This window comes from Diospyros lotus, chromosome 2 (assembly GCF_014633365.1).
Source record: "Diospyros lotus cultivar Yz01 chromosome 2, ASM1463336v1, whole genome shotgun sequence".
NCBI classification, from domain to species: Eukaryota; Viridiplantae; Streptophyta; class Magnoliopsida; order Ericales; family Ebenaceae; genus Diospyros; species Diospyros lotus.
This window is the reverse complement of record NC_068339.1, coordinates 23,268,196-23,296,034: the sequence shown is the minus strand read 5'-3', so window position 1 is coordinate 23,296,034 and position 27,839 is coordinate 23,268,196. Positions and strand designations below refer to the sequence as shown.

Here is a 27,839-nt window from a genome sequence, read left to right as displayed (position 1 = left end):
AAGCCTTCTTCTTCATCTCCGCCTAAGTCTCCTTCTGTTCCGCCGTTAAAACCAGTGTCTCGTTCTCAATTGGTGTCCCTATTGCGATGTCCTCTTGTTCCAGTGCCCCTTCTAGGCCTTGACTACAAAGGAAAGCTTCCATCTTGATCCTCCATAGGCCAAAGTCATTAGACCCATCAAATTTATTACTGTCATACCTTGATGCAGTTGGTGCCATACTGCTTTGAGACTTAGATTCTTTCTCCTTGAGTTTCTTGAAGAATCTTGAATGTCTCAAAGATTATAGGCTCTGATACCAAGTTGTTAGAATAGATCCGCAACACTCTGTATGACACTCGCACTCAAATAGAGTCTCTCAAATTCTCATGGCAACAAGAATAACAAAATACAGAATTAAAGAACACAAAATAAAAACAAGAACACCACAAGAATTATCCTAGTTCGGTCTCAAATTGAGACCTATGTCCAGATTGGCTTGGCCCTCACTTTTCCACTATCTTGTATAGGTTTATTACATGTGCTTTTGACAGAACTCTCGCATAGCCCATATAACCTGAAAACTATAGAGTTTCTAACCAGAGTATACACAGCAATACTCGTCTCACCCTTTGCACACAGTCAATACAAACCCTCTCTCACACAAGATAGAATTTCCTGCATAAAGCACAAAAATGAAGTACACCCTAAAGCCCACTCCCAACCCCTATTTATAAGCCATATGTGCGAGAGTAAAAACAACAGAAAAAACGCCCCACAACTCACCGTTACATAACAACCGGCCAACTGTCCTTCTAGAGACAATCCTTTTAGAAGCTTTTTCTAACCATTTAAAACAAACCATAAACAGCACTAATTTTACATAACATGTCATGATATCTATTACACTAATATAGTACAAATGTTCTAATAGGTACTAATATGTTTTTGAAGTAAAGAATTCTCATTTTTCTCTCTTCAATTCTTTGATTTCCCTCTCTATTCTTCTCTCTCACTCTACTGCTTTCCCTCTCCATCTCTGATTCTTCTCATAATTATGCTTAAATTCCCTCATTTCTCTCTTTCTTTCTTCTTTCCCGATTATCTACTAGAATCCCTAGATCAAAAACCTAGGGTCCTGACATCTCTGTTTTTTACAGCCCAAGGTTTGGCATAAGTGGCTTCCTTTGGCTCAATGGTGGTATAATTCTTATTATTACAATTCCACTAAGAGGTCCCCATTCGAGGCCTTATATGCTTATAAACCTCCCCTTCTACCTACCACTTTAGAATCTACAATGGTAGCTGCAGATAACACCTATTTACAGCAACGACGAGAAGTTTTACAGGTGCTACACAAAGAACTAACAACTGTTCAAAATAGGATGAAGTAGTTTGCTGACCGAAAACAAAGTGAAAGGGAGGTATGGTTTATCTCAAGTTGAAACACTCCCATCAACAGGCTCTTACTCACGAGCAGATTTCCAAGCTAAGTCCTAAATTCTATGGCCCATTCCCTATTGTGGATAAGTTTGGAAGTGTAGCTAATAAGCTCCAGGTGCCTCCTGATACTCAAATTCATCCAGTTTTTCATGTCTCCTAGCTTAAGAAATCAGTGGAAGCACAGCCGGTTAGTTCTACTTTACCTTCCTTTGTTTGTGATGCATCTCCCACAGTGGAACTGGCTTTTATTTTGGACAAAAGGGTCACTTACAAGCATGCGGCTCCCTTAACACAAGTGTTGGTACGATAGACTCACCGCCACTTGGATAACAATACATGAGAGTATGCCCAACTTCTTTCCATTTCTTGAGGACAAGAAAATTTAAGAGGAAAAAAGGGAGGGGGGGGGGGGGGGGTGTAATTGTCAGGACCCTAATGTTCTATAAGGGGATCCCTTGATATTTTTTGTATAGCAGTTAAGGAGTAGTTGTACTTAGAAATAGATGCTCACAGTTGTACTTTGAATTTGTAATTGGCAGCCTTGTTGGGGCCAACTTAACTGTTGCATTGGATTAGAATATAAAGCTAATCCAGCCTAATGCAAAGGCATCGAAGAAGTATTTTCCATAATTCTTTGTTTCTCTCTCTCTCTCTCTCTCTACTTTCTTCTCAAATTCTCCTTATTTTCTGCCCTGGTTCTTGCCAATTGGCTGAGAATTCATCTTGTCAAATCTCGAGACCTAACACAAGGTTAGGATAAACATTTAATGAATTGGAGGAGGCTAAACAAGAACAATAAAGATCTACCAAAGAAGATCCTTCTAATTTCCTTTTTCTTTTTTTTTTTCAAAAGAAAAGGAGGATCCATGTATCAAATTGTTTCTTCTTCATATCACAATATAACAAGAAATTATATTTCTTCCATTCATTTTATTAAAAAAAAAAAAGATCTCAAGCACCATGAGAAGCTATTACTTCTTGTAACCAAACCAAAAGAAATAAAATCTTAGCCAAAACAATTAAGAATGAAGACTCAAGGAATCACCAGCTGTGGCAGCAGAAATAGGAACAAGAATTGTTAATGCCATATACCATCAAAACTGTGGGATTGATCATATAAGGTCATTTATAGCTATTTCCCACATTAAAAAAAATAATATGCTTGCTTATGACGCCAAGTGAGAACACTACTCCTTACTTTTCATACAACACCAACGTGAGTAGAAAACCTTTACCTAAAATTGTGCATATACAACAACTCAAATCCAAAGAATCTATTTTTCAGTTATCAAATTAGTTGAGCAGTTGTTGGATATAGAAATAGGAATAGATCAAGAACCCTAACATCCAAAAAAATTTCAATGATTTCTTTTTTCTTCTCAGATAAATAAAGTATAATGACTTAAGAAAATCAAATACACATGAAAGTATAATGACAAAACTGAAAAGAAACATGAGAATGACATATAAGAAATTAGAATACATGCGCAGTCATACAAGAAAAGATAAAATTCGAAAATAAGACTATACTTCATAAGGTTGGAGTAGTGTCTACTGAAGATAAAATGTGAGAGACACGATTAAGATGGTTTGAGCTTTGAACATGTGAAAAGAAGATGAACAGATGCACTAGTGAGGCAAGTGGATGAAATGGAAGAAGTTTATAGCAAAGAAGTAGTGGAGGAACAAAGAAAATGTGGTGGGATCCCTTCGAAAGAGCATGAGGTAAGTTCCAGTTTATTACCATCATCTAGAAGTGTTGTCTATAAGTACTTGCTGAATAAAAGCAATAGCACAAAAGTAAAACAGATACCTCATTTGCAGTGAAGTTATGGGGAAAGCACTTCTCTTTAGCACGATCCATGTTGAGATCAGCCTTATATGTTGCAAATGAATTATCTTGTCCAAATTTCACCTGCCTTGATGATGGATTAGAGTTTCCTTCATGTACAATATTGCATCGAAGTTCCGAGGATCCATCATCCAACTGACAAGGAGGAGATTCACTGAGCAAGTGAATGGAAGAGTTTGATTTCTCCTTCATCGGAGAACTCTGCATGGCACAAATTGTGCAAAATACAATGAATCAGACCAGAGAATGGCTCAAAGAAAGAATATGTAATATCCCGAAATTTCGGAAATAAATGATGATTATTAATTTTGATGTTTGAAGTCATTATGGAATATTTAAGGAATTAAGGGAAAATATTTATTTATGTTATTTTGAGAAAATGGATAAATAAGGTAATTAATTAAATTATTTGGGGATATTTATGAAATTAATGAAAGAATAAAATAAATTAATTTAGTGAATTTTTGGAAGTTTTAGGGTGTAAGTGAAATAAGAAGGAAATGGAAGTTCGGGCGTATGTGCAATTAAAGGAAATTAGGGGTGTGGAAATGTGAATAGCAAAAGTGGCCGCAATTCACCTTAAATTTAATGAAAGGCGTATATATGTTGAAGGATGAGTGTGGCACGGGCGGTCGCACGCGAGGGATGCCAGGCGAGGGACGGGGGATCGATTCCTCAGGCGTGCGCGCGAAGCTGGGTTTTGCTGATTTTAATTCAGCCAAGGGAGGGCCGAAACGACGTCGTTTCAGCCCTAAGGCGGTGCTAGCGTACGCGGCTGCTGGTTGCACCACGTGGCTGCGTTCTGGCTACTCTTTTTGTTCCATTTTTAAGCCCAATTCAGGCATTTCCGAGCAGCAATTCCAGTGAGCAAATTGGGAGAAGAAGACGCGGGCACAGTGATGGAAATGAAGAAAATTTGGGAGAAATTGGGGATTAAATCAAGGTTTAATTGAGTTTTAGTTAGCCAGGTAAGTAGAGCAATATGTATTAAACATTCTGTACGATTGGAATTTCATTTTGGGTCCAATTTTATTAATTTTGGGAGTTTATTCTATTTTGCAGCATGTATTAATTTGGTAGTGTTTAAGCGTGAAAACGCTGTAAACAGCTAAATAGAGGCAAGCTCCCGCTACCCTTGCGATCTTTTTTTCATTTTGTGAACCCCTCGCATTTCCTTAATTCGTTTCGATTTCGAGTATTAATTATATGAATTAAGGATGTTATTGGCATGATTTAATTTAAAATAAATATGAGACTTATTGGGATTTTATTTGTGGTGCGCCTACGTGGGATTTTAGACGGCTAAATTATTTATATCACACGGTTAAATTTGCTTAATGTAAGCTATGATTTTATTAATTAATAAGAAACATTTTATTTCACAGCGGGAGTGCAAGAAAGGCAAGAACGACCGTATAAAGGCAAGCTCCTAACCCTCTCCTCCTGTTCTTTAATTCCTGTAAGAGACTCCATGGTTTCTCGTATTTTATCCCCTCCCTTACGCTAAATCAGCACCTAGCATTATTTATTAGATTATTATTCATTTAGTATGATTTAAATTAAATCCAGAACTTCTAGAACTTTATTTGTTGTGAGCTTACGGGGGTTTGTACCGCCCCCAGTCCTTTTGGAATAATGCCAAACCTAACTTGGGGATTAGGTTCCTAGATGTGCGGGTTTATTTATGGATTTCTCAGGTTTATTTATGGTTCAACTAGGGCTATCGAGCAGTAGGGCAGTGGTCGGCTGTTTAGTGACGTTGGAGTAGACTATCGTACGGCCCTGATGTGGACCATCGGACGAACACTCCTAGTCACTAACCGTTGACCGGTGCCGGACACTGCTGATTAGCTCTCTCGACTCGCTTTGTTTTCTATCATTCCAGGTAGTAGCAGCATGGGTCAAGGGCAAGGGAATCAGCTTCTAGCGGCAAAGTCAGTATGGTGTACAGGCAGTCCCGTCAATCCCCATCAACTCTGATGTTTAAGTAGGATTTACTCTATTATTTTTGCGGTGCCAGGTCATTTCTCGAGTCTTGTGTATGTCGGCACAGGAGTCTGTATTCATTTATTTATTGTGTGACCGTTGTGCTAGCAGTCTTCCTGTAGTGCATGCATGTATACATAGCTTCGCTTCCTTTGTTTTAACTCTTGTTTATGCATGCTAGGGTAGTTTTTGTCTTATGTTTCATTCTTTCTCCTTCCGTAGGCATTCCCGTTCGGGTAGTCCGGGTGGTTGGGATATCCAGGCGAGGGTGCTTACAGAATAGATCCTCATAATACATTATTCAAGTAGTAATATGGGAATGTGACTAAATACATTATACATTCATAATTAGTTTTGTGTAAACTTTCTCTAAAAGATGCCAAGCCTTTTCATACTCTAAAAAATTATAAAATCTTATAAATGTGAACTTTTAAAGGTATAAAATAATGCTCATAATTGTTGGAGAGTTTTCAAAAGCTAATATTATTTGTACCAATTATGTAAACAATAAAATACTTGTTTTTGTCTAATGGCATTCATAATTGTTTACCTCTTAACATTTTTTTTGTTGCTGAGATTTATCTCTGAAATCAATAGGTATATTGAAGAATAATACCTCCGATGATACATTCATTGGATTCAATAACAATATATAGACAGAGGGAAGCAAATAATAAGGAACTACTATTGACAACACAATCTCTAAACAAGGAAATGATAGAAAAGAGGAATCAAACTATGAATGGAAATACTAAAAATGAAACATAGATAATCTTCCCGATCTGATTTTGGGTTTTCCAATCTTCCAATAGTCCACCTCAAGCTAGTGAATAGATATCTATCATTCCCACTTTGCTAACGTTTGACTCAAAATCTGACTTTATCAGGGCTTTTGTAAGAAGGTCAGCTTCTTGCAACTTTGTTGGCACATAATGCAAGGTGAAGCTCCTATTGTCCACTTCCAACTTGATGAAATTTATGTCAATCTTCACATGCTTCATCTTGTCGTGTTGAATAGGATTATGAACTATGTTAATGGTAGATTTACTATTACTATAAAACTTCATAGGTTCTTCCATTGGAATAGATAGGTCTTGTAGTAACTTACAAATCCAGATTAATTCACACTCCTTGAGCAATTGCCCTACATTCAGCCTCAACACTACTTCTTGCAACCACCATCTGTTTCTTACTCTTCAAGTCACCACATTTCCCCATACTTTTGTGAAGCACTAGTAGTGGATTTTGTGTCTTCAATTGAACCTACCCAATTTGCATTTGCATAGCACTCAACACCCCGTTGGTCAGTTTTCCTTAATAGTAAACCCTTCCCCAGAGTACACTTTAGGTAGCAAAGAAACTCACTACTTCTAAATGTCTCTTTATGGGAGCATGCATGAATTGACTTACCACATTGACATTATAAGCAATATCGAGTCTGGTGAGAGATGAGTAGATCAATTTCCCCACAAGGTGTTGATATCTCTCTCTTTTAACTGGTGGATCCTCTTCAGTAATTTTGTGCTTCCAATTTCAGACTAGGGGAGTCCCTGCAGGTTTGCATCCCAGTTTCCTTGTCTCATTCAGCAAATCAAGGGTGTACTTCCTTTGGGAGATAAATATGCCCTTCTTACTCCTAGCAATTTCCATCCCAAGTGTTATCTTGGGAGTATTGGAAACACTCAATTGGTCTTATAAAACGCACACGCACACACTCACGAATGATCGTTACAGAATAAAAGAACGATAGGACAAAATAGAAATGTAAAGACAGAACATCAAACAAACTCACAAGACACCAATTTTATCCTATTTCAGATCATCAAGTAATTGATGACCCTACAAACCGAGAGCAATCTTCTTTTAGAACTTGAATGAATCAGTACACTGATGGCCTCACACGAGTACACGATTTACAGATATTATAAAGGCTATCAACAACTAAACTCTTCTCTCAACGGCACTCATTTGTTTCATATCCTCTAATCAAATACCCCAGCCCTCTATTTATAAACCATAGGGGCAGATTTTACAAGGATAATATACCGATAGTTACCGTTAGACACTGTTAGTTACCATTAACTAACTAAAACTTAAGGCTTTTGACTGATATCACCGGAACTTTTTTGGGCTTACTCGATGCAAATATATAAAAAATCTCCACCATTTGCATGAGTACTACCCAAGCTTGAGAAATTACCAGCTCTCCTTAGGACTTGCATGTACACCTATTCATTCACATAGAAATACTTGTAGGAGCCTTAAACAATGTTGTAGCTTGGCTATTGGAATAGCTTTGGTGAATATATTCGTAGCATTATTTTCCCCTACAACTTTGATCAAATTTATCTCTTTCTTTTCAAGAATTTCTCTGATAAAATGATGCCTAACATCTATGTGTTTGGTTCTTTCATGGTGAGCTTGATTTTTAGCTAAATGTATAGCACTTTGGCTATCACACATTAGGGTTGCCTTTACATTTTTCCCAAGCAATTCACTTGTTAAACCTTTCAACCATAAGGCTTCTTTTATAGCTATATATTCTGCTTCTGTGGTTGAAAGAGCTACCACAGATTGCAAATTAGTTTTCCAACTAATTGTTGAATTTCATAGCTTAAATACATACCTTGTGGTTGACCTTCTCTTGTCTAAATCTATTGCATAATCAGCATCAGTAAATCAAGGATGCTTGGCTCTTCTTCTATATTAGCTCCACAATAAACCAAAGCCATATTAATGGCCCCTTTTAAGTATCTAAAAATCCACTACACTACATTCCAATGTGCCTTTCCCGAATTAGCCATAAACCTACTTGTTACACTCATAATATGAGCTAAATCCGATCTTGTACATACCATGCTATACATAAGACTGCCTACAACACTTGAATAGGGTATCTTGCTCATTTCCTTAGTGCTCACTTCCTCAGTGAGAGATTGCTCATGGGATAGCTTAAAATGCTAAGCAAAAGAAACATTCATATCCATTGAATCTAGCATATGAAACTTTCTAATAAGTTTCGCAATGTATGACTTCTGAGATAACATGAATTTTCTCTACTAGCTCTCTCTAGAAATTTCTATGCCTAAGATCTTTGCCTCTCCTAACTCCTTTATTTCAAAGGTTGACTTCAATTTCAACTTTAGATCCTGAATTTCTTCATTTGATTGACTTGCAATCAGCATATCATCAACATAGAGGAGTATAAAGAGATCTTATTAGAAACATGCCTAAAATGCACACAACAGTCATATAAACTCCTTTTAAACCCTTAGTTTAACATGAATGTATCAAATTTCTTATACCACTGTCTAAGAGATTGTTTTAATCCATAGAAGGACTTTCTCAGCAAGCATACTTGCTCCCCTTTTCCTCTAGATTCAAATCCTTTTAAATGTTCCATTAGAATATTTTCTTCCAATTCACCATGCAAGAAGGCAGTGGTTACATCCATTTGTTCTAGGTTTAGATTTAAATGAGTTGTTATAGCAAGTAAAACTCTAATAGAGGTATGTCTCACCACAAGTGAGAAAACTTCATTAAAGTCAATCCCGAATACTTGAGTAAACTTCATTAAAGTCAATCCCGAATACTTGAGCAAACCCTCTTGCTACTAACATAGCCTTATACCTAGGTTTCTCATTTTTTCCAGCTCCTTCCTTAACCTTGAAAAACCATTTACAGCCTACAACTCTTTAACCTGAAGGTCTATCTACCAGAGTCCATGTTTCATTCTTCCTTAGTGACTCCATTTCAGATTTCATGGCTGCCAGCCATTTCTGGGAGTCCTTGGAGTGTACAGCCTCCTCATAAGAAAGAGGCTCATCTCCTATTACCTCCATTGCACTTGCCAGTGCATATGACACTAGATCTGAGAATCCATATCTTATTGGTGGTCTGCAACTTCTCCTTAGCCTATCCCTAGCAACGTTATATTTCTGTAAGTTAGATTGATAATTTGCATTTGGGGTATCCTCACTATTTTCTTGATGATCAATTTCCTAATCATAAGGACTATCTAAGTCTTTGTCATGGGTTTCATCTTGCAATTCAACATCCACTAACTTAGATTTACCCTCCAAATCCTTTTGATCATTTATCTATTGGTCCTTAATAGTGGAACCCTCATCAAATGTGACATCCCTACTCACCATTATTCTTGGCAAACCTGTTTCCAAATTCCACAACTTGTACCCCTTTACCCCAATAGGATAACTAACAAAAAAGCACCTCTTTGCTCTAAGTTCTAACTTTCCCTGTTTCACATGTGCATAAGCTAAGCACTCAAACACCCTCAAATGGTCTAGGTTCGGCTTATGTCCAGACCACATCTCATAGGGCATTTTAAAACCTATGGCAACTAATAGGGACCTATTTATAACATAAGTTGCAGTTGCTACAGGATCCCCCCAAAATGCTTTTGGTAATTTAGCATGAAACAGCATGCATCTAACCCTCTCAAGTAGGGTTCTATTCATTCTTTCTGCAAAACCATTCTTTTTAGGGTTTCCTGGAGCTATGAGGTGTCTTATAATACCATTTTCATTGCACAGCTGGGTAAATTCCTTCTTGCAAAACTCTAGACCATTATTTGTCCTAATGATCTTGATTTTCCTTCCTTTCTAATTTTCTACCATGGTTTTCCAAGTTTTAAAAGCTTCAAATGTATATCTTTTGATTTTAAAACATAAACTCAAACCATCCTAGAGCAATCATCAATTATGGACAGAAAATACCTAGCACCTCCATGGGATAAAGTCTGTGCAGGGCCCCATAGATCTGAATGAATATATTCAAGAGGAGCCTTAAAGGAATGAATTGCTCTCTTAGAGAATTTTACTTTTGCAGCTTTTCCAAATATGCACGACTCACATTTGTCTAACTTTGTGACCTTTCCAATGCCTAATATTCCTTCTTTGGACAATTCTTGCAATCCTTGTTCACTAATATGTGCCATCCTAAAATGCAAAAGTCTAGTTTGTGCATAAACCCTATTTTCTCCTACTGCAGCTTCACCACATAATGTGGAGCCTTGCCGCACATAAATTCCATTTTGCGGGTTGGCTTTCATGCATATTAGTGACCCCCTAGATACTTTAAGAACTCCACCATCTCCTCTATAGGAGTAGCCATTTTTATCCAATTCACCCAGAGATATTAGGTATCTTTTAAATTTGGTACATATCTCACAGATGTTAAAGTCCTAATGATTCCATCATGCAATTTAATCCTTATGTCTCCTATTCCCATTATTCTACATTCTTGGTTATTTCCTAACAATACCTTCCCACCACCTATGGGCTGAAAATTAAGAAACCAGTGCCTATGCGGAATCATATGAAAGGAACAACCAGACTCCAAAATCCAAACCTCTTTTTCTGCCTTTTCAGAAACTACTAAGGCATCTAAACTACCGTAATCAAATTCACAAACAGATGTAGAAATTTCAAGATTACCTTTATCTTGGAATTCCTACTTTCTCTTAGGCCAATTCTTCTTAATATGTCCTTCCTCATGGCAATGATAGCATTTGATTACCCTTCCTGCCACTCCTTGATCTTAACCTAGATCTGTTCTTGCCTCTGGGGTCTCTCCTATCTAGCCTTATTTTGACAGAAAGAACATCCCCATAAGTGTTCTTTCCTTCCACTTTATTCTGTAATTCTTTTGAGTTTAAAGCACATATAACATCATCAAAAGTTAAGTGTATCCCTACCATGTTTCAATATATCCACAAATGTCTTATAAGATTTTGGTAAAGAATGAAGTAATACCAGGGCTTTATCCTCATCATCATATTTTACTTCTATGTTTTCAAGATCTAGACACAACTTATTGAATTCATCTATATGATCTTGTAATTTCTGCCCTTTATTCATTTTAAACGTAAAGAACTTAGCCTTCAAATACAACCTACTTGAAAGTGATTTGGTCATATATAAGCTTTCTAACTTAAGCCATAATTCTGTTGCTGTCTTCATCTTAGAGACCTCTCACAGCACCTCATCCCCTAAACATAAGATTAAAGTATTGAAAGCTTTCTTACCAATTTCTTTCTTCTTTTATGTGGAATTTTTGTGGAACACACGGTTGGCATTTTTGTCTCCCCTTCAAGTGCTTCTTCCAGTCCAAGATTCCCCAGCAAAGCCCTATCGTCATCTTCCATAAACCAAAATCGTTCTACCTATCAAACTTCTCAATGTCATACCTTGTGGTAGACGTAGTTGATGTCATTTCCGAGAGTTAGGATTCTTGGTATATAACTCTAAACGATGATTCTTGGCTTTTCTTGACTTAACAACCGTGCTCTGATACCAAGTTGTTATCTTGGGAGCATTGGAAACACTCAATTGGCTTTATAAAACGTGCACACACACTCACGAATGATCGTTACAGAATAAAAGAACGATAGGACATAATAGAAATATAAAAACAGAACATTAAACAAACTCACAAGACACTAATTTTATCTTGGTTCAAATCATCAAGTAATTGATGACCCTACGTCTAGCCTTAAATCGAGAGCAATCTTCTTTTAGAACATGAATGAATCAGTACACCAATAGCCTCACACGAGTACACGATTTATAGAGATTACAAAGGCTATCAACAACTAGACTTTTCTCTCAATGGCACTCGTTTGTTTCATATCCTCTAATCGAATACCCCATCCCTTTATTTATAAACCATATGGGCAGATTTTACAAGGATAATACGTCGGTAGTTACCATTAAACACCGTTAACCAACTAACTGAAACTTAAAAGTTTTTTACTGATATCACCAGAACTTTTTTTGGCGTACTCGATGCAAATATATAACACCGAGGATGTATTGTAGGTGCTCAAGGTCTTTTACTTTAAATTATTCCTGCAATTGACCTTTAAGTCAAATAATTTCTTGTGTGTCATCCCCAGTGATCACCATATCATCTACATAGACTATACATATAGTCCTTCTCTAAACCTTAACTTTTTTACAAAGAGAGTATGGTCAGTCTGACTTTGAGTGTAAGCTGTACTGAATCAGGCAAACCACACTCTAGGGGATTGCTTCAATCCAAGTAAGGATTTTCTCAGTTTACACACCATGCCTATTCTATCCTTTTCAAACTCCAGAAGAAGTTTCATACCTCTTCTTCCAAGCTTCCATTCAAAAATGCATTCTTTACATCCATCTGGTGTAAATCCCAACCCAGATTGGTAGCAAAAGAGATAAGGACTCTAATGGAATTCAACTTGGTAACAGGAGAAAACATTTCCTCATAACCTATGTTATAAGTTTGAGTGTATCCCTAAGCAACCAATCTTGTCTTGTATCTGTCTATATTTCCATAACATTCAGTTTTGTGGTAAAGATTCCTTACACCCCACAGCCTTCTTTCCTTCGGGAAGAGGAACAATATCCCAAGTCTTGTTCTCATTCAATGTTATCATTTCCTCCATTACAACTGCCCTCCACTTTTGATCCTAGATAGCTTCATACACATTATTAGGAATCTCCACATGGTCAAGTTTTGAGGTAAATGCCATGTACTTTGAAGAGAGCTTAGAGTAAGTAAGTTAACTAGATATGGGGTACTAGTGTAGAATCTTACTCCTTTCCTCAGGGTAATAGGCACATCAAGAACATCAACCATACACTTACCTTCCCCAAATTGTGTCTCTTTCACTAGATTTGGCTCCAAATCTAGTTGTTTGCTTTGTTGAGGAACTCATGGTCTTCTAGAGTAAACTACAAGTTCCTCTTGAGATGTTTTTTTCAACTTCTCCCCCTTGATCAGTCACTAGTCTAGGTTTAGGATCAAATTGTTGAATAGGGAGGTCTTAAGGTGTTGGGTTAGGAAGCTATTACTACCTATGGGCACAACTGTAATTAGTAGCTTGGTATGATTGTAATTAGTAGCTTGGTATGATGGTAATTAGGACACAAGCTACACATGGCCACATGGGTACTAATAGCAAAGAGTTAGTTACTTAGAACTCTCTAGATTGTAACCAAACAACCTATAAATAAAAGCTATCTCCGGAGGATGGAGATCATGTGAGGATTATTCCAAAGATTTTTTCTCTCTTTCTTCTAAAAATCTCTCTCTCTCTCTCTCTCTCTCTCTCTCTCTCTCAAATTCTCTCAATTCTTTCTCTCCCACTAATTCTCTTTCCTCTTCCTAAATTCCAGAAAAGTCCACTGCCAGATCTTGGACCTAACAATTGGTATCATAGCCGGCGATCTGGTCGGAGCATTGTGTCATGGATGAAGGCACCAAGGAAAAACAAATGAAATCCTAATTAGATGCCATCGAAATTGGGATACGCCAGAATCAGGAATAGGTGGATGACCGCCTAGAGACTTTGGAGATGGGGATCCGACAAACTCAAGAAGAGATTAGTCGGAGCCGATCAAAGAATGCGGCCAACTTGGATCGAGCAATGAATGGAATTAGGGAGGAATTTGCTGGATTGAGACAACAGTTGAATGTTGCCTTGAGCATGTTTGCTCGGCAACCCAACGCCAACCTACCCATGGATTTCCCTCCCAAAGCTTCATTAGCGCCAATTCTGATGACGCCAAGAAATAGGCCAAGGGCTAATGATCAGATGGAAGCAAGGGATAGGATGGAGGCAGAGGAGGAAAACATGGCTTTAGGAGTTGGGGGAACTCCCCCCACACCCCCAGGCCCGCGAATGGACATTCCCAAGTTTGAAATAGATAGGCCCAGATAGTGGATCAGGAGGTGCAAGTGAGTGTTTTATCAATATCGGGTGGCAGAAAGAGAGAAGGAAAATATGGTTGCAACCTACCTAGATGATGTAGCTAATGCTTGGTTTTAGAATTGGTGCAAAGGGAAGGTGGAATGGAGCTGGCTAGAATTTGTAAGTGGCTTGTGTACCCGGTTTGGAGAAAGGACCAAAACCGATATTATTGAGGAATTTAATAAGCTGATGCAAAAGGGCACGATAGAGGAATACTAGGTGAGATTTGAGGAGCTTCGATCCCTATTATCCCTATCCCACCCTTCTCTAGATGAAGCTTACTTTATGTCTAGCTTCATTAGTGGTTTAGATGATCAAATCCGTCCCACGGTGAAGATGTTGTACCCAACATTAGTTGGGCAGGCAGCAAAGCAGGCTCACTTGCACAAGATGGCTTTGGAAGCATTTGCAAGGAAACATTGGTTGTCCCCTAAGGGAAACAGATAGGAGAATCCTTACAGTAATAGTGGGGTAATGACTAAGGGAAACAATCAATCCTAGCAGAGGCATGGTTCGATAGTGAGGAGTCTACCTGCCCCACCCCTAGCTAAGGCCCTAGCTATGGATCAGAAGAGACAATTGGGACTCTGTTCTCGTTGTGGTGAAAAATTTGGTCCAGGGTATTAGTGTAAAAGAATGTTGTTCACGATGGAGGGTCAAGGAAAAGAGAAAGAAGTGGGAATCAAGAAAGCAGAAGAGCAGGAAAGGCATGCTAATGGGGAGTAAGATGGGGAGATATCAAAGCATGCCCTACAAGGCTGTGCCTTGGGCAAGGAATTGAAGGTAAAAGGAACTGTAAGGAAGAGGAAGTTGGTGGTACTCATTGATAATGGCAGTACTCATAGTTTCTTAGATGAAGTAATGACCACTGCCCTGCAATGTGAATTGCAAGAGACTCCCCCACTGTCTGTTTTGATTGCTAATGGGAGTAGAATAGTGAGTCAATATAGATGTAAGGGGTTCAAGTGGATGATGAGTGGTCAGGAATTCTCACCTAACTTGAGGATTCTCATATTAGGGGGATATCACATCGTGCTAGGGGTGGATTGGATGCGAACAGTAAACCCCCTAGTGTTTGACTTCAACACTTTGGAAGTTACCTTTGACATGCGAGGTTAGAAGATCACTCTTGTGGGCTGCATTTAAATAGGGGAGTGTAAGGCAATGTTAGGGAAGAGGCTACAAAAACTCCTGGAACAAGAAGGGACGTCCATTGGGCAACTACACTCCCTATATGCCATAGAGACAGAAGTGGACCAAGGGAAGGATGATCTTACCACCAATTCCAGACAGATGGAGGGATGGCAGTTCGTGCCTCGGGCATCAGTACCATCCACCACTATTGTACACTCTTGTGATCCAATTCACTTATTGTTGATGGAATTTGAGGATGTATTTGCCAAGCCATCAACCCTACTCCCACACCGGTTCCTTGACCACTGTATTCACTTTAAGCCTAATAGTGAACTGGTTAACAAAAAAGCCTATCAATACTCCCCTGTCCAAAAAGTTGAAATTGAGAAGTTGGTTAAAGACATGTTGGCTAAACCCCTCATCCAACCCAGCCAAAGCCCATTTGCTTCCCTGATCCTCCTAGTAAAAAAGAAGGATGGACCGTGGAAGTTTTGTGTGGATTACAAACAGTTGAACTCTATCACCATCAAGAATAAATTCCCAATACCCATTATAGAAGACCTGCTCGATGAACTTACAAGGGCCTCCATTTTTTCCAAATTAGACCTCACTTCAAGGTATCACAGATTAGGATGAACCCTAATGATTATCCCAAAGCAGCCTTCCGAACCCACCAAGGACACTATGAGTTCTTGGTAATGACATTTAGACTCACTAATGCCCCTGCAACCTTTCAAACACTAATGAACCATATCTTTGCTCCCTATCTTAGAAAATTTGTGCTAGTATTTTTTGATGATATCTTAGTTTATAACCCTAACCTAGACTAGCACTTGACCCACCTTAGAAAGGCATTTGAAATCCTCAAGGTCCATCAACTCTTTGTGAAAAGGTCCAAGTGTACCTTTGCAGAAACTAGAGTGGAATACTTAGGCCATATTATCCCAAGTCAAAGGGTGAGCACTGACCCCTAAAGGGTTGCAACCATGGAACAATGGCCAAAACCTAAGACCCTTAAGGAGCTGAGAGGGTTTCTAGGTCTCACAAGCTATTACCAAAGATTCATTAAGGGGTATGGGGTGATAAGCAAGCCATTGACTAATCTATTGAAGAAGAATAGCTTCCATTGGGGAGTTGAAGCAAATGAGGCTTTTGAGACACTTAAGAGAGCCATGACTCAAGCCCTTATTTTAGCCCTCCCAGATTTTTCTAAGGAATACATTTTGGAAACTAATGCATGTGACACAGGGATAGGGGTTGTGCTGATTCAAGAGGGCAGACCAGTGGCCTACATGAGCCAAGCCCTAGACCCAAGGCACCTAGGCCTTAGTATATATGATAAAGAGTTGCTGGTTGTGTTGATGGCTATAGAGAAGTGGAGATACTATCTTGAGGGAAGACGATTTACTATAAGGACAGACCATGAGTCTCTAAAATTTCTCTCTCAATAGAGAGCCCACAACCAATTACAACAGAAGGGAATTACTAAATTGATGGGATTTGATTATGTTATACAGTACAGGAAGGGAAAGGAGAATTTAGTGGCGGATGCATTGTCAAGAAGAGAGAATGCACCTAGCTGTCACGCTATCTCAGCCATGGTTCTCAATTGGATGCAGAATATATCATGCAGCTATGAGCAAACTGCATGGATTAATGAGATACTTACCAAGCTGGCAGTTCAACCCCAATAAGAGTCTGACTACACTTTCAAGGCTGGGTTGTTAAGGTATCAAGGAAGGGTAGTCATTGAAGAGGATGCTCAACTAAAAAAACGCATCCTTCAGTCACTACATGACTCACATATAGGAGGGCACTCTAGGCTAAATGTGACCTATCACATGGTAAGACAACTCTTTTATTGGCCAAGGCTAAAGAAAGATGTGACTAAGTATGTGTTGCAATGCACCATTTGCTAAACGTGCAAGCATGAGCAAGTACCCTGTCCGAGTCTTCTCCAACCGTTGGAGATACCATCCCAAGCTTGGGACAGATCTCCATGGATTTTGTGGAAGAATTACCAAAGTCTGAGGGATTTGACACCATCCTAGCAGTGGCCGATAGGATAACAAAGTTCAGTCACTTCATTACTCTGGCACATCCATTTACTACAACAAAGGTGGCTAGGAGGCTTATGGATTCATTGTTTAAGTTGCATGGATTACCGAGGGTTGTTGTCTCAGATCGAGAGAAGATTTTACAAGTCAATTTTGAAAGACTATTTCAAGGGTTAGGAATAGGGTTGTGATCGTCAACAGCTTTCCATCTGGAGACTGACAGACAAACAGAATGAGTCAATTAGTGCCTAGAAACTTATTTGAGGTACCTATAGTTTACAAAACCAAGGAGTTGGAGTAGGTGGGTGGCATTGGCATAGTGCTGGTACAACACCAATTTTCATACAACTCACAAAAGAACCCCGTTTGAAGCACCCTTTGGGTACGCACCTCCTATCATTCCAGTTGTTATGTACTACAACCCAGCTGAAACCTCAGTTGATCAGTACTTATAGGCAAGGTAGGAGGCACTACAAGTCATTAAAAGGGAGCTTAACACAGATGGCGAATAAACATCACATGAACAGGACTTTTGAGGTAGGGGAGGAGGTCTACTTGAAGGTCAAGAGGTTTCAACAACAACCATTCAACAAAGGTCCCATATCTAAAACCAGAACAAAATATTATGGACCATTTAGAATCATTGCAAAGGTAGGGCTAGTGACCTACAAACTACAACTTCCCGAGGGGGTGGGGTTGCATCATGTGTTCCATGTATCCCTCTTAAAGAAGGCAGTGGGAACAGCTGAGGTAGTCAATGGGGAGGTTTTTGAATTGGTTGAAGATAGAATTGTGGAGGTAGAACCTCTAACAATGCTAGATAAAAGAGTGATCTACAAGGATTCCATCCCTCTCACCCAAGTCTTAGTGTAATGGACACACTTGCACCCCAACAACACCACATGGGAGTACCTACCAAATCTACTCCAGCAATACCCCCAAGTGATTAGGCTTCTTTGATTTTTTAGGGACAAGAAATAGTTCAAAGGGAGGAGAGTTGTTATAGTCCAAGGGCACAACTGTAATTAGTAGCTTGGTATGATGGTAATTAGGACCCAAGCTGCAGATGGCCACTTGGGTACTAATAGCAAAGAGTTAGTTACTTAGAACCCTCTAGATTGTAACTAAGCAACCTATAAATAAAAGCTATCTCAAGAGGATGGGGATCATGTGAGGATTATTCCACATATATCTCTCTCTCTCTCTTTTCCCTCTTGAATTCTCTTGGTTCTTCTCTCCTGCCAATTCTCTTTCCTCTTCCTAAATTCTAGAAGAGTCCACTGTCAAATCTCATACCTGACAGAATCGAAAGGGAGATTGAAAGGGAAATAGATGGATCCCAATGATTTTTTTCGATTGAGATCTCCCCCTACAGAGAAGCATTGGGGAAGAAGGGTTGATTTTCCAGAAAATTGGTGTCATAGGAAATGTAGAAGTGTCTAGAAGTAGGGCAGTAGCACTTGTACCCTTTTTGAGTAGGAGAGTACCCAAGAAAGATGCATTTATAAGCCCTTGAATCAAGTTTTCCTTGAGTAGGACTAGGGTTATAGACAAAGACCATGCACCTAAAAATTTTGGGAAGAAGTGAGTCAAGGATCCGAACATAAAGAAACACTTAGCTTAAACAACTAAGAGGAGTTTGAAAATGAAGAGTTTTGGAAGGAAGACTGTTGATAAGATAGGTAGTAGTTAGAACAGGTTCCCTCCAAAACTGGTTCAGGACATTAATGGTGAAAATGGTGGAGGACAATTTTTTTGCTCAACAATGCCATTCTGTTGAGGAGTACGAGGACAAGAGCTCTGATGGAGAATGCCATGGTCAACAAGGTAGTCATGGAATTCATGGGGGAAATACTCCTTGACATTGTCAGAATGGAGAATTTGAATAGATGACTAAAATAAATTTGTGACAAGTTTATGAAACTGCTTGAATGTGGTGTTGGTTTCGAATTTTTCTTTTAGAAGATAAATACAGCACACACGTGTATAGTCATCTATGAACATAATGAACCATCGAGCTCCAGTAATATTTGGCAAACTAGCGGGCCCCCAAATGTCGCTGTGAATGAGATGAAAGGGTTTGGATGCACGGTAAGAGTGGTTTGGATGATGTTTCCGAGATATGCTCACAATTGAAAGAAGAAAAATCTTTGTTGATAAATAGATTCGGGTACAAGTACTTCAAATAATTAAAATTGGGATGACTAAGATGACTGTGCCAAAGGAAAACATTGGAATCTGAACACTAGACAAAGAGAGTTCTTTATTTAGTGAACCCAGTCTTGAAGGAGAACCAGAAAAAGAGTAAAGGTCATTTCGTTACTCAGCATTGCCACTCATAGTCCCCGTAGACAAATCCTGAAATTCACAATGAGTAGAAAAAAAGGTTACTGTACAGTTTTGATCTTTAGTTAACTTATTGGTAGATATGAGATTATACTGCAAACTTGGGACATGAAGGACAAATTTCAACTTTAACCCGAATAGGTTCAGATTTCCAATTCCAGCAACAATTGAAGAGCTTCCATCAGCCATGATAATTTTTACCTCTTCATCACACTGTCTATATGAAGAGAAGAGGGTGGATGACCTAGTCATGTGGTCGGATGCCCCTAAATCAACAATCCATTCACTGGTATTTTCCTATTTTGACAAAAGGGATGACTTAGAGTGTTACCTTTTGTGCAACATTTACAGCAAAAGGTGGAAGGAGCAGGCAATTCCGATCTGAATTAAGTTAGCAGGTTCTATAAAATCTCCATTTGCTCATCGGAAAAAGGGTTTGTAGCTGGCCTTTTCTTGTCTGTAGTGGTCTTTGCCACATGTGCAGCAGCATTTTGCTTGCGTTGACTTCTAGGTTTCCAATCTGCAGGTTTCCCATGAATGTGTCAGCATGTCTCTTTGGTGTGATATGACTCGAATTGGATGCAACAACAAAGTCGGGGTTGGTTGTAGCGGCGTTGATCGCAGCGACAACTGCTAGGGTTGGTTGCAGCAATGGCAATCCTAGGCACTAATAGGGTTAATCGCGACAGTTGGCCTAGGCACTAGAACCTAAACAGCGATGGAGGATCGAAACCTGGATGGCTAGGGTTTGTAGTTGTGCTCTGATACCATGAAATCAATAGGTACATTGACGAATAATACCTCCGATGATACATTCATTGGATTCAAGAACAATATATAGACAAGGGGAAACAGAAAATAAGGAAACTATTGACTACACAATCTCTAAACTAGGAAATGATAGAAAAGAGGAATCAAACTATGAATGGAAATACTAAAAAAGGAAACATAGGTAATGTTCCCGATCTGATTTTGGGTCTTCCAATCTTCCAACAATCTCTTGCATTTTTATGATTTGCATGCGCCTGTATTTGACACAAGCCTTCACTGTTGGGATCCATTAATTAATAAACAGAAATTTTATATTTCTAATGGCATAATAAAGTATCAAAACTACATTCCAAACTCATAAATACGCTGAAAACAGAATATCTTAACAAGAATTAAGGCATCAAGAAAGTTAAAAGATTTCCTTGGAAAGATATTTAAAGTGAAAGCTATGAGAATTGAAACCAAGTGAGCTTGAAAGCAAAAAGAGACTCTTGATTTAATTAAGTACTGAAATAAAATAATATATCAAGAGAAGAGACTCCACTTCTGCAGTGTAAAAATAAAAAATAAAATAACATTTTATAGATATATATATAAATGTATATATCAAGTATCAACTACCAAGAAGAATCCACCACAGAATATATTAATATTATATAGCAACTGTGACTCCTGCAAATTGCAACTCAACAAGGATTCATCTAGCACAGCAGAAATCAAAAGGCGAAAAGTCATCCTCAACTCCTAGCAAAATCCAGTGGACACTGGACACTAGTCACACAAAAACCCAGCTGCAAGAAACAACTCACCGACATCACTGTCAATCGTTGCAGACACTACAGTCCACACTACTCAAAAATTGAAGTCCAGTCTAGTCGTTGCCAGTCGCTCACAGTCCACACCAGTAGTCTCGTCTTCAACCCTGGTCCCACACATTCCAATCATCAATCAAATATAGAGAGAATGAAAGCATGAAGAGTCTACAAATCAAAGAATCGTATCAAAACTGAAGAGTTGTGCAAAAAACAAAGTCTAGAAACAAAACAATCCCTGTTCTATATGTCTTTGAAGTGTCCGGAAAGGGGACACATGCATCCTTCATGTCATACATGCCACGTGGGCATGTCTGACTAGCTGTCCACACTGGCACGACAACCCCAGGGCGTTTCTGTGCTTTATAGGCTTTTACAGAAGACATGACCACAGATAGAGATGGCTGGTGAGTTATCAAAATTTTAGATTATGAGTGATAATCATGTATAATACTCAAAATGAGAGTCTAAAGCATTAATCAAACCAGACAAAAATATGAAAAAGAAAACATGGTAGGGTTGTTGGGCAAAGAAGTTAACAAAGTGCAAGAAATAACTTTCTTTTAACAATAGAATTTATTTGCACTAGAGGAAAATTCAAATTAACAACATGAAAACATGGGATTAGGTTCGAAAATCAAATCTCAATGATTAATTGTGCATTTTAATTTCCCTACCACGCACTCATGCTATCCTTTAATGCAACTATGGCTAGGTTATCACTCAAATTCAACGAGCTTTTTTGTCCTCTTCCTTATTTAGTAACAAATGGAGCTTAGTCATGGGCAAGTGGAAGCTTATATGTTGTTCTCTTGTATATGGTAAAAAATAAAAAACTACCGCTAAATATCAAGATGGATGGTAATATAACGCCACAAACTCTAAATTTTTTGTTATATCACTATATATGGAAACCTTGAGACATACAAATAATAAAAGCTATCTACTTATTGAGACATATGATAAAGGGTCTAGAGGTAAAGAAAAAGATTTGCATATGGTATTTACTAACTTGAAAAAAAGACCATGACAAAGTACCCAGAGGAGTCTTGTGGAAGGTGTTAGAGAGTAAAGGTGTTCGAATTGCTGATATGTAGATTATAAGGACAAATATCTTCATGCAACAAGTATGTTAAGGCTTATGGAGGAGATATTGAAGCTTTTTCTAGCTGCAAGTAGATTACATCAAGAATCTACATTGAACCCTTACCTCCTTACTCTTGTGATGGATGAACTCATAAAGCACATTGAAGTAGAAGTGCCTTAAGAATGTTATTTGCAGATCTCGAGGATGAGACAAAATAAACTTCACTTTGTGAAGAAACATTGTAAAATCCAAAGGCTTTAATTTGAGAAAATTGATGTCATGACCCTATGAGCAATAAAGGGGTATTATTGTAATAGGGTAGAATAGTTTGTTTTGGATTTTTTACCAATTAGTTAGGTGCACATGGCTGCATGTGCAAGGCTGTTAGGAGACAAATATGCCTATATAAGACTGTTGTAAATGGATGGGATTGTCATGTGTTGAATGATAATTGAAATTCTAATTTCTCTCTACAATTTCTCTCTAATCTCTCTCCCTAATTCTTCTACCATCCTCCCTCAATTCTCTCCAATTTTCTCCCCCCATTCTTCTTCAATTTCCCTTATACATTCTGTTCTTGACCTTAACGGTATCGGATCCTTCTGATTTCCATTCTAGTCCTAGGCTAAACCCTAGGACCATGACAATTGAAAACTGAATACGTGGAATATAAGTTTAGTAAAAATAGAAGTGTGGATGAAGTGATAACAAGACTTAGAGATTTATCCTAAGAAAATCAATTTAGATATATTGGATGAATTGCTCAACAAGAAACGGAAACCATGGATGCTACTCATAAAATAAGGAACGATAGTAAGTGGAGAACTTACATTTTATGTGACCGCAAATTCCTTTTTAAGTTAAAAAAACAAAACTTTTATCAAATAATAATAAGAGCATCTTTGTTATATGGCTAAGAGTGTTGAGCAGTTACATAAAAACACATGCAAAATATGGAGTTTTTCAATGAAATTAACATTATTCTTTTTTATTTTATGCAACTAGCACCGATTTTGTGATTTTCACTATGATAGCATCAGGTGGCATCCAAGCCTTGGTAGAGAAGACCCGCTAGTCTAGCTAGCAGATGTAAGTAGCATTGCTAGCCACAAAAAGAAAACCCACCAATCCTACTAGCAGGTGTAAGCAACATCATTTGTTGCAAAAGAAAAACCGCCAGTCTAGCTGTAACACCTCCTCAGCTCAAATATCACAGGAAGGCATATACACATTACTGCCTAAGGGGTGTTAGGAAACCCTCAACAAAGAAAGTTATGGATCGAACCTGCCAAGAGAATTGAAAGGGTTTCCTAGGCTAATATAAACACATACAAGCCTTTCCTTTCAGGTGGTGTTTAAATTTAACATTAAGTAGTACATCCATCAAACTAATACAATGTTTTATTTACAACTCGAACAAGACTACACATTAGGCTACAAGATCAAAAAAAATAATATTAAGCGTCCATAATTTCCTTGCCACTCGCCTTGCTTGCTTCCTCAATTCCTGACACGTTAAACATACCTGGAACATGGAACATTCCAGGGGCATCAACCCAAATTAGATAACAAGTATCTAAGTGAAGTGGTTTTACGAAAGAAGTAAAACATATATGTTATGCACATATACAAAATGAAATCCCCTTTTTGTGGAAGCCATGCCAAAATGTTGCAATCACCCCGCGCACGTCATGCTCACATTAAACACAGGTATGTGACTCCACAGAGCCACCCATGACGGCCACTAGCTTGCCACAACGCCTCATACTATGTAGTGAAGAAATAAGTAAAGAAACATGCTATACAAGGAAATCAAGTGAGTAGGTTCACATCCAGTACAAATGACTCAATAAATTATCAACATGTACCAAGGAATATGCAAGAAACCATTCACCTTAGTCGTTAGCCCCGTCGAGTTACTGTTCACAGGATTTTCAACTCGGTTTTGCTGCAGTTTCACAAAGTTCGTGTCACCAATTTCAAATATTTTTACATATGGTGATAAAGAATAATTAGAGGATGAAATCAGAAAATTTTCAGAGGAAGAGAGCTGCTCACGCGCCACCAGAAGTGTGGCCACGCATAGCAGCAGCTGGCGCGTGCGCCGCCTTTTTCCTCGCGATGGATCCTACTACTGAAGTTTAAAAATGCCATATCTTGCTCATTTTAGCTCCGTTTCACCCTTCGTTTGAACCTACGGACTCCCCTTTTCATGTTTTACAGCCATACGGAAAGAAAATCGACTTACCTCTTTGATTTTCCCGCTGTATTGACTGATTTCCGGTGAGACGTCGGTTACCTGCCACCACCTTCTTCCTTCTATGCTTCTCTTGGTTCTTCTTCTTTGTTTTACTTGGAAAATCTCTATACTTGCCACACTCCACTTCCACAGCAAGCCTCCCCCTTTTATAGGCTTTCAAGATATCCATATCTCCTTAAGTAATCATGACATGATCTTTCATTATCTCTAGGATATCTCTTAATTCCAAATTTCTATTTTTCATCCAATCCTAAGCTCCCAAATCATGCCCCATGTGTTCTTAAGATAAGAACTCATTATTATCATCATTACCTCCTATTAAAAATGAACTAACCTTTAACAAGTTGAAATATTTACACTTAGGCCTGGTTCCTTTCTTTCTCTTATTACATTAACGCCCGAAATCCACTTCTGATGACATTTTAACCCTCAACTTCCACTGGAAACACTTTTGCCCCCTTAAACATAGAATCCTACATTCCTAACTCTTTCCCCCAGGTTACTTCTAGCTCATTTTCACATTCACAAGACAATAAAATCAAAGGTTTCTTTCTTTTTTCTCAAATCAAAATACCATTCATTTCGTCACTTCAATTTTCATTACAACATCCAAGCTTCACATCAAGGTTCGGGGTATTACACTAGCCTTTACCTAAGACCCGCCAGTTACCTGCCAAACACTTTTGCACTCTTTTGTTAAGTGTTGGCGATGACAAGGTAGAGAGACATGCTAGTTAGAGAGACTAGTAGGTCTCTCACGGCCTAGGCTCAGAAACCATATTATGCTAGTTGGTAAAAATTTCAAATTCGATGCTAGTTGTATAGAAAACAAAAAAATATCAATTTAATAAAAAATCCAATATATGAGTGTAACTGAGATGAAGATATTACAATAAATGAGTAGTTATACGATAAAAGAGAAAATAAGAAACATAATTATACATAATAAGGTTGGAGCGAGGCCTAATGATTATCAAATGCAGGAGATGCAATTAAGATGGTTAGCGTCGTGAATCAAGACTGTGATTATGCGTGTGATTGGTCAAATATTTTGTAGATTTAAAGGCTATAATAAGGATATAATCATATTTATATTACTGTAAATAGAAGATTACTCAATTAGGATATTTGTTCCCAAAGTTAGGTTGACATTCTATGTGTATATATGCATTTTCCAATTCAATGAGAAAGTAAGCCATATTTTCCATATGGAACCAGAGCCAAAGAAACCCTAAAACTCTTGTTTCCGAGCCTTCATCGCCGACTATTCTTCTGCCGCTACTACAACCATCACGAGCAGCCTTCATTGCTGCAATAGTACGTTATTTCACATTCTTCCCTTAGCCCTTCCCATTAACCGGATATGTCAACCACCACTGATGAAGCTAGTTCCCATGATACAAGGGAAACACCGGCACCCACGTTGCTTTAGCCATCGAGAGAACTGTAGCAAATCAATGTTGTCTATTAGTTGGATGGAAGGAAGTAACTTAAATGGTCCCAGTTGATTCGAACCATTTTGAAAGGGAAAGGGAAGATTAACCATATTATAGGAACTGGACCAAATAAGGGAGATCCAACCTATGTGGCATGGGATGAAGAAGATTCCACGATCATTGCATGGCTGTGGAGTTCCATAGATCCTGAAATCAATGATACTTGCATGTTTTTGTCAACAGCAAAGGAGGTTTGGGAGTCCATCGAACAAACCTACTCCAAGGTGAAGGATGCAACCCAATCTACCTAGATCTACAAGTTGAAGACCAAAATAGCTGCAGCAAAGCAAGATAATAGGACTATCATTGAGTATGTCAATTCCTAAAGGGACTATGGCAAGAAATGGATCACTACAAGGTAATTGAGATGAAGAACAATGATAATGCAACCACCTTGAAAGCTTTTATAAAAATAGACCGCACTTACAATTTTCTTGTAGGTCTAAATGTGGAGTTTGATCAAGTGAGCGTTCAAATCCTAGGCAAAGATGACTTACCTTCACTTAATGAAGTGATTTCAATTATTATAGCTAAGAAAAATAGGAGGGGTGTTATGTTGGACCCCAAACCAATTGAAGCCTCAGCAATGGTGGCAAAAAGGGGAGGAAATCGTGGGTTTAAGAAGAACCAACTACTTGGAGAAAATGGAAAAATAGGTCTCAAATCCATGGACAATAACAACCATGAGAATATGTGGTAGCAGCTACTAATCAGTCGTTGTCAAATTAAGAAGGTCGTCGATCAATACCTGCTACCGCTACCGATGGCTCTAGGGTTGTCTTCTGAAAGGCCATAAAAGGTACACACCTACTCACAAATAACTTAATTATTCTACAAAATGGCTCCAGTCAATTGGGTTGGGTTATTAATTGGTTTTGAATTTGGGGTCGAAATTGGCTCTCTCTCTCTCTCTCCCTCTCTTTCTCTCTCTCTCCACTTGAAGTCACCAAACAGTGGGGCATTTTCAGCCAAAATCTGGGTAAGTAGAAAATCAAAGTAAAATGCAGGGTTTCTTCTATAACCCTAACCTCAGCCCCTTGGTTCCCCTCAATCTGAAACCCTCATCATCAGCCATTTCGGGTGTTACACTTTTGTTCTCAAAATGATAAAACATTACCATATGTTGATATATTGCCAAAATCTCGCTAGCAATTTATTAATCTGTGTAACATTTTCCTATATATATAATGCCAAAATCTGGGTTTTTCATAATTTGTATAACCTTATTAATTCAAAAAGAAGGCATCTTTGAGTGACTAACAAAGTATATGATGATGTCATGATATGGAAAATGAAGAGGAATAGCATACAAAGCATTTGGTTGAGAAGAATGTACTAAGTGCGGGATGGAGGCCATTCAAAGTTGCACACAGATTATTTGGTCCATAGTTTACTTTTCCAGATGATCAACTTTCGAATCTGAGATTAATTTTTGGCCCTTTTATTATATCCATACTGATCTGTTATGCTTAACAAACTCAATAGTTCTTGTCAAATTCAGGTTTATGTGTTTTTTCATTCACAATACATTAATCAATTCTTTCCCATTTTGTTGTGACACCAAGAAATGTACCCTTTAGGTTTTCAGCAAACACAAGTCCTTAGTGGCCAAATTGACACATTGGGTTCAGTGCCTAACAACTACAACAACAATCACAGGCCCTAATCCCATTAAGTGGGGTCAGTAGCATGAATTTTAGACATATAACCATCTTCATCCATGGCTTTCTCCTCTGCAATGCTGTTAAGTTTTATGTCGTATTTAAAAGTTTTGCTCCAAGTTCTTAGCTTTAGTGCTTGCAACAACAAAAATAAACAATCACAAGCATCAATCCCACTAGGTGGGGTTAATTACATGAATTCTAAA

The 27,839-nt window shown here is 38.3% G+C and overlaps 1 protein-coding gene across 5 annotated transcripts in view; it reads right to left on the bottom strand.

Moving 5' to 3' along the window:
* The window catches only part of LOC127794888 (SH2 domain-containing protein A-like), a 62,120-nt gene that overhangs the window by 32,671 nt on the left and 1,610 nt on the right, over positions 1-27,839 (bottom strand). For 3 of the 5 annotated variants that reach the window (XM_052326170.1, XM_052326173.1, XM_052326174.1), the window contains exons 2-3: positions 21,127-21,239; positions 3,233-3,472 (exon numbers count right to left, since the gene is read on the bottom strand). In XM_052326170.1, coding sequence (XP_052182130.1) covers positions 3,233-3,472; positions 21,127-21,132 — 246 coding nt within the window. In that variant the 5' untranslated portion in view covers positions 21,133-21,239. Of the gene's footprint in view, positions 1-3,232; positions 3,473-21,126; positions 21,240-24,110; positions 24,165-24,464; positions 25,921-26,057; positions 26,249-27,839 lie in introns of all 5 variants that reach the window. The other 2 variants (XM_052326171.1, XM_052326172.1) reach the window with 2 other exon arrangements.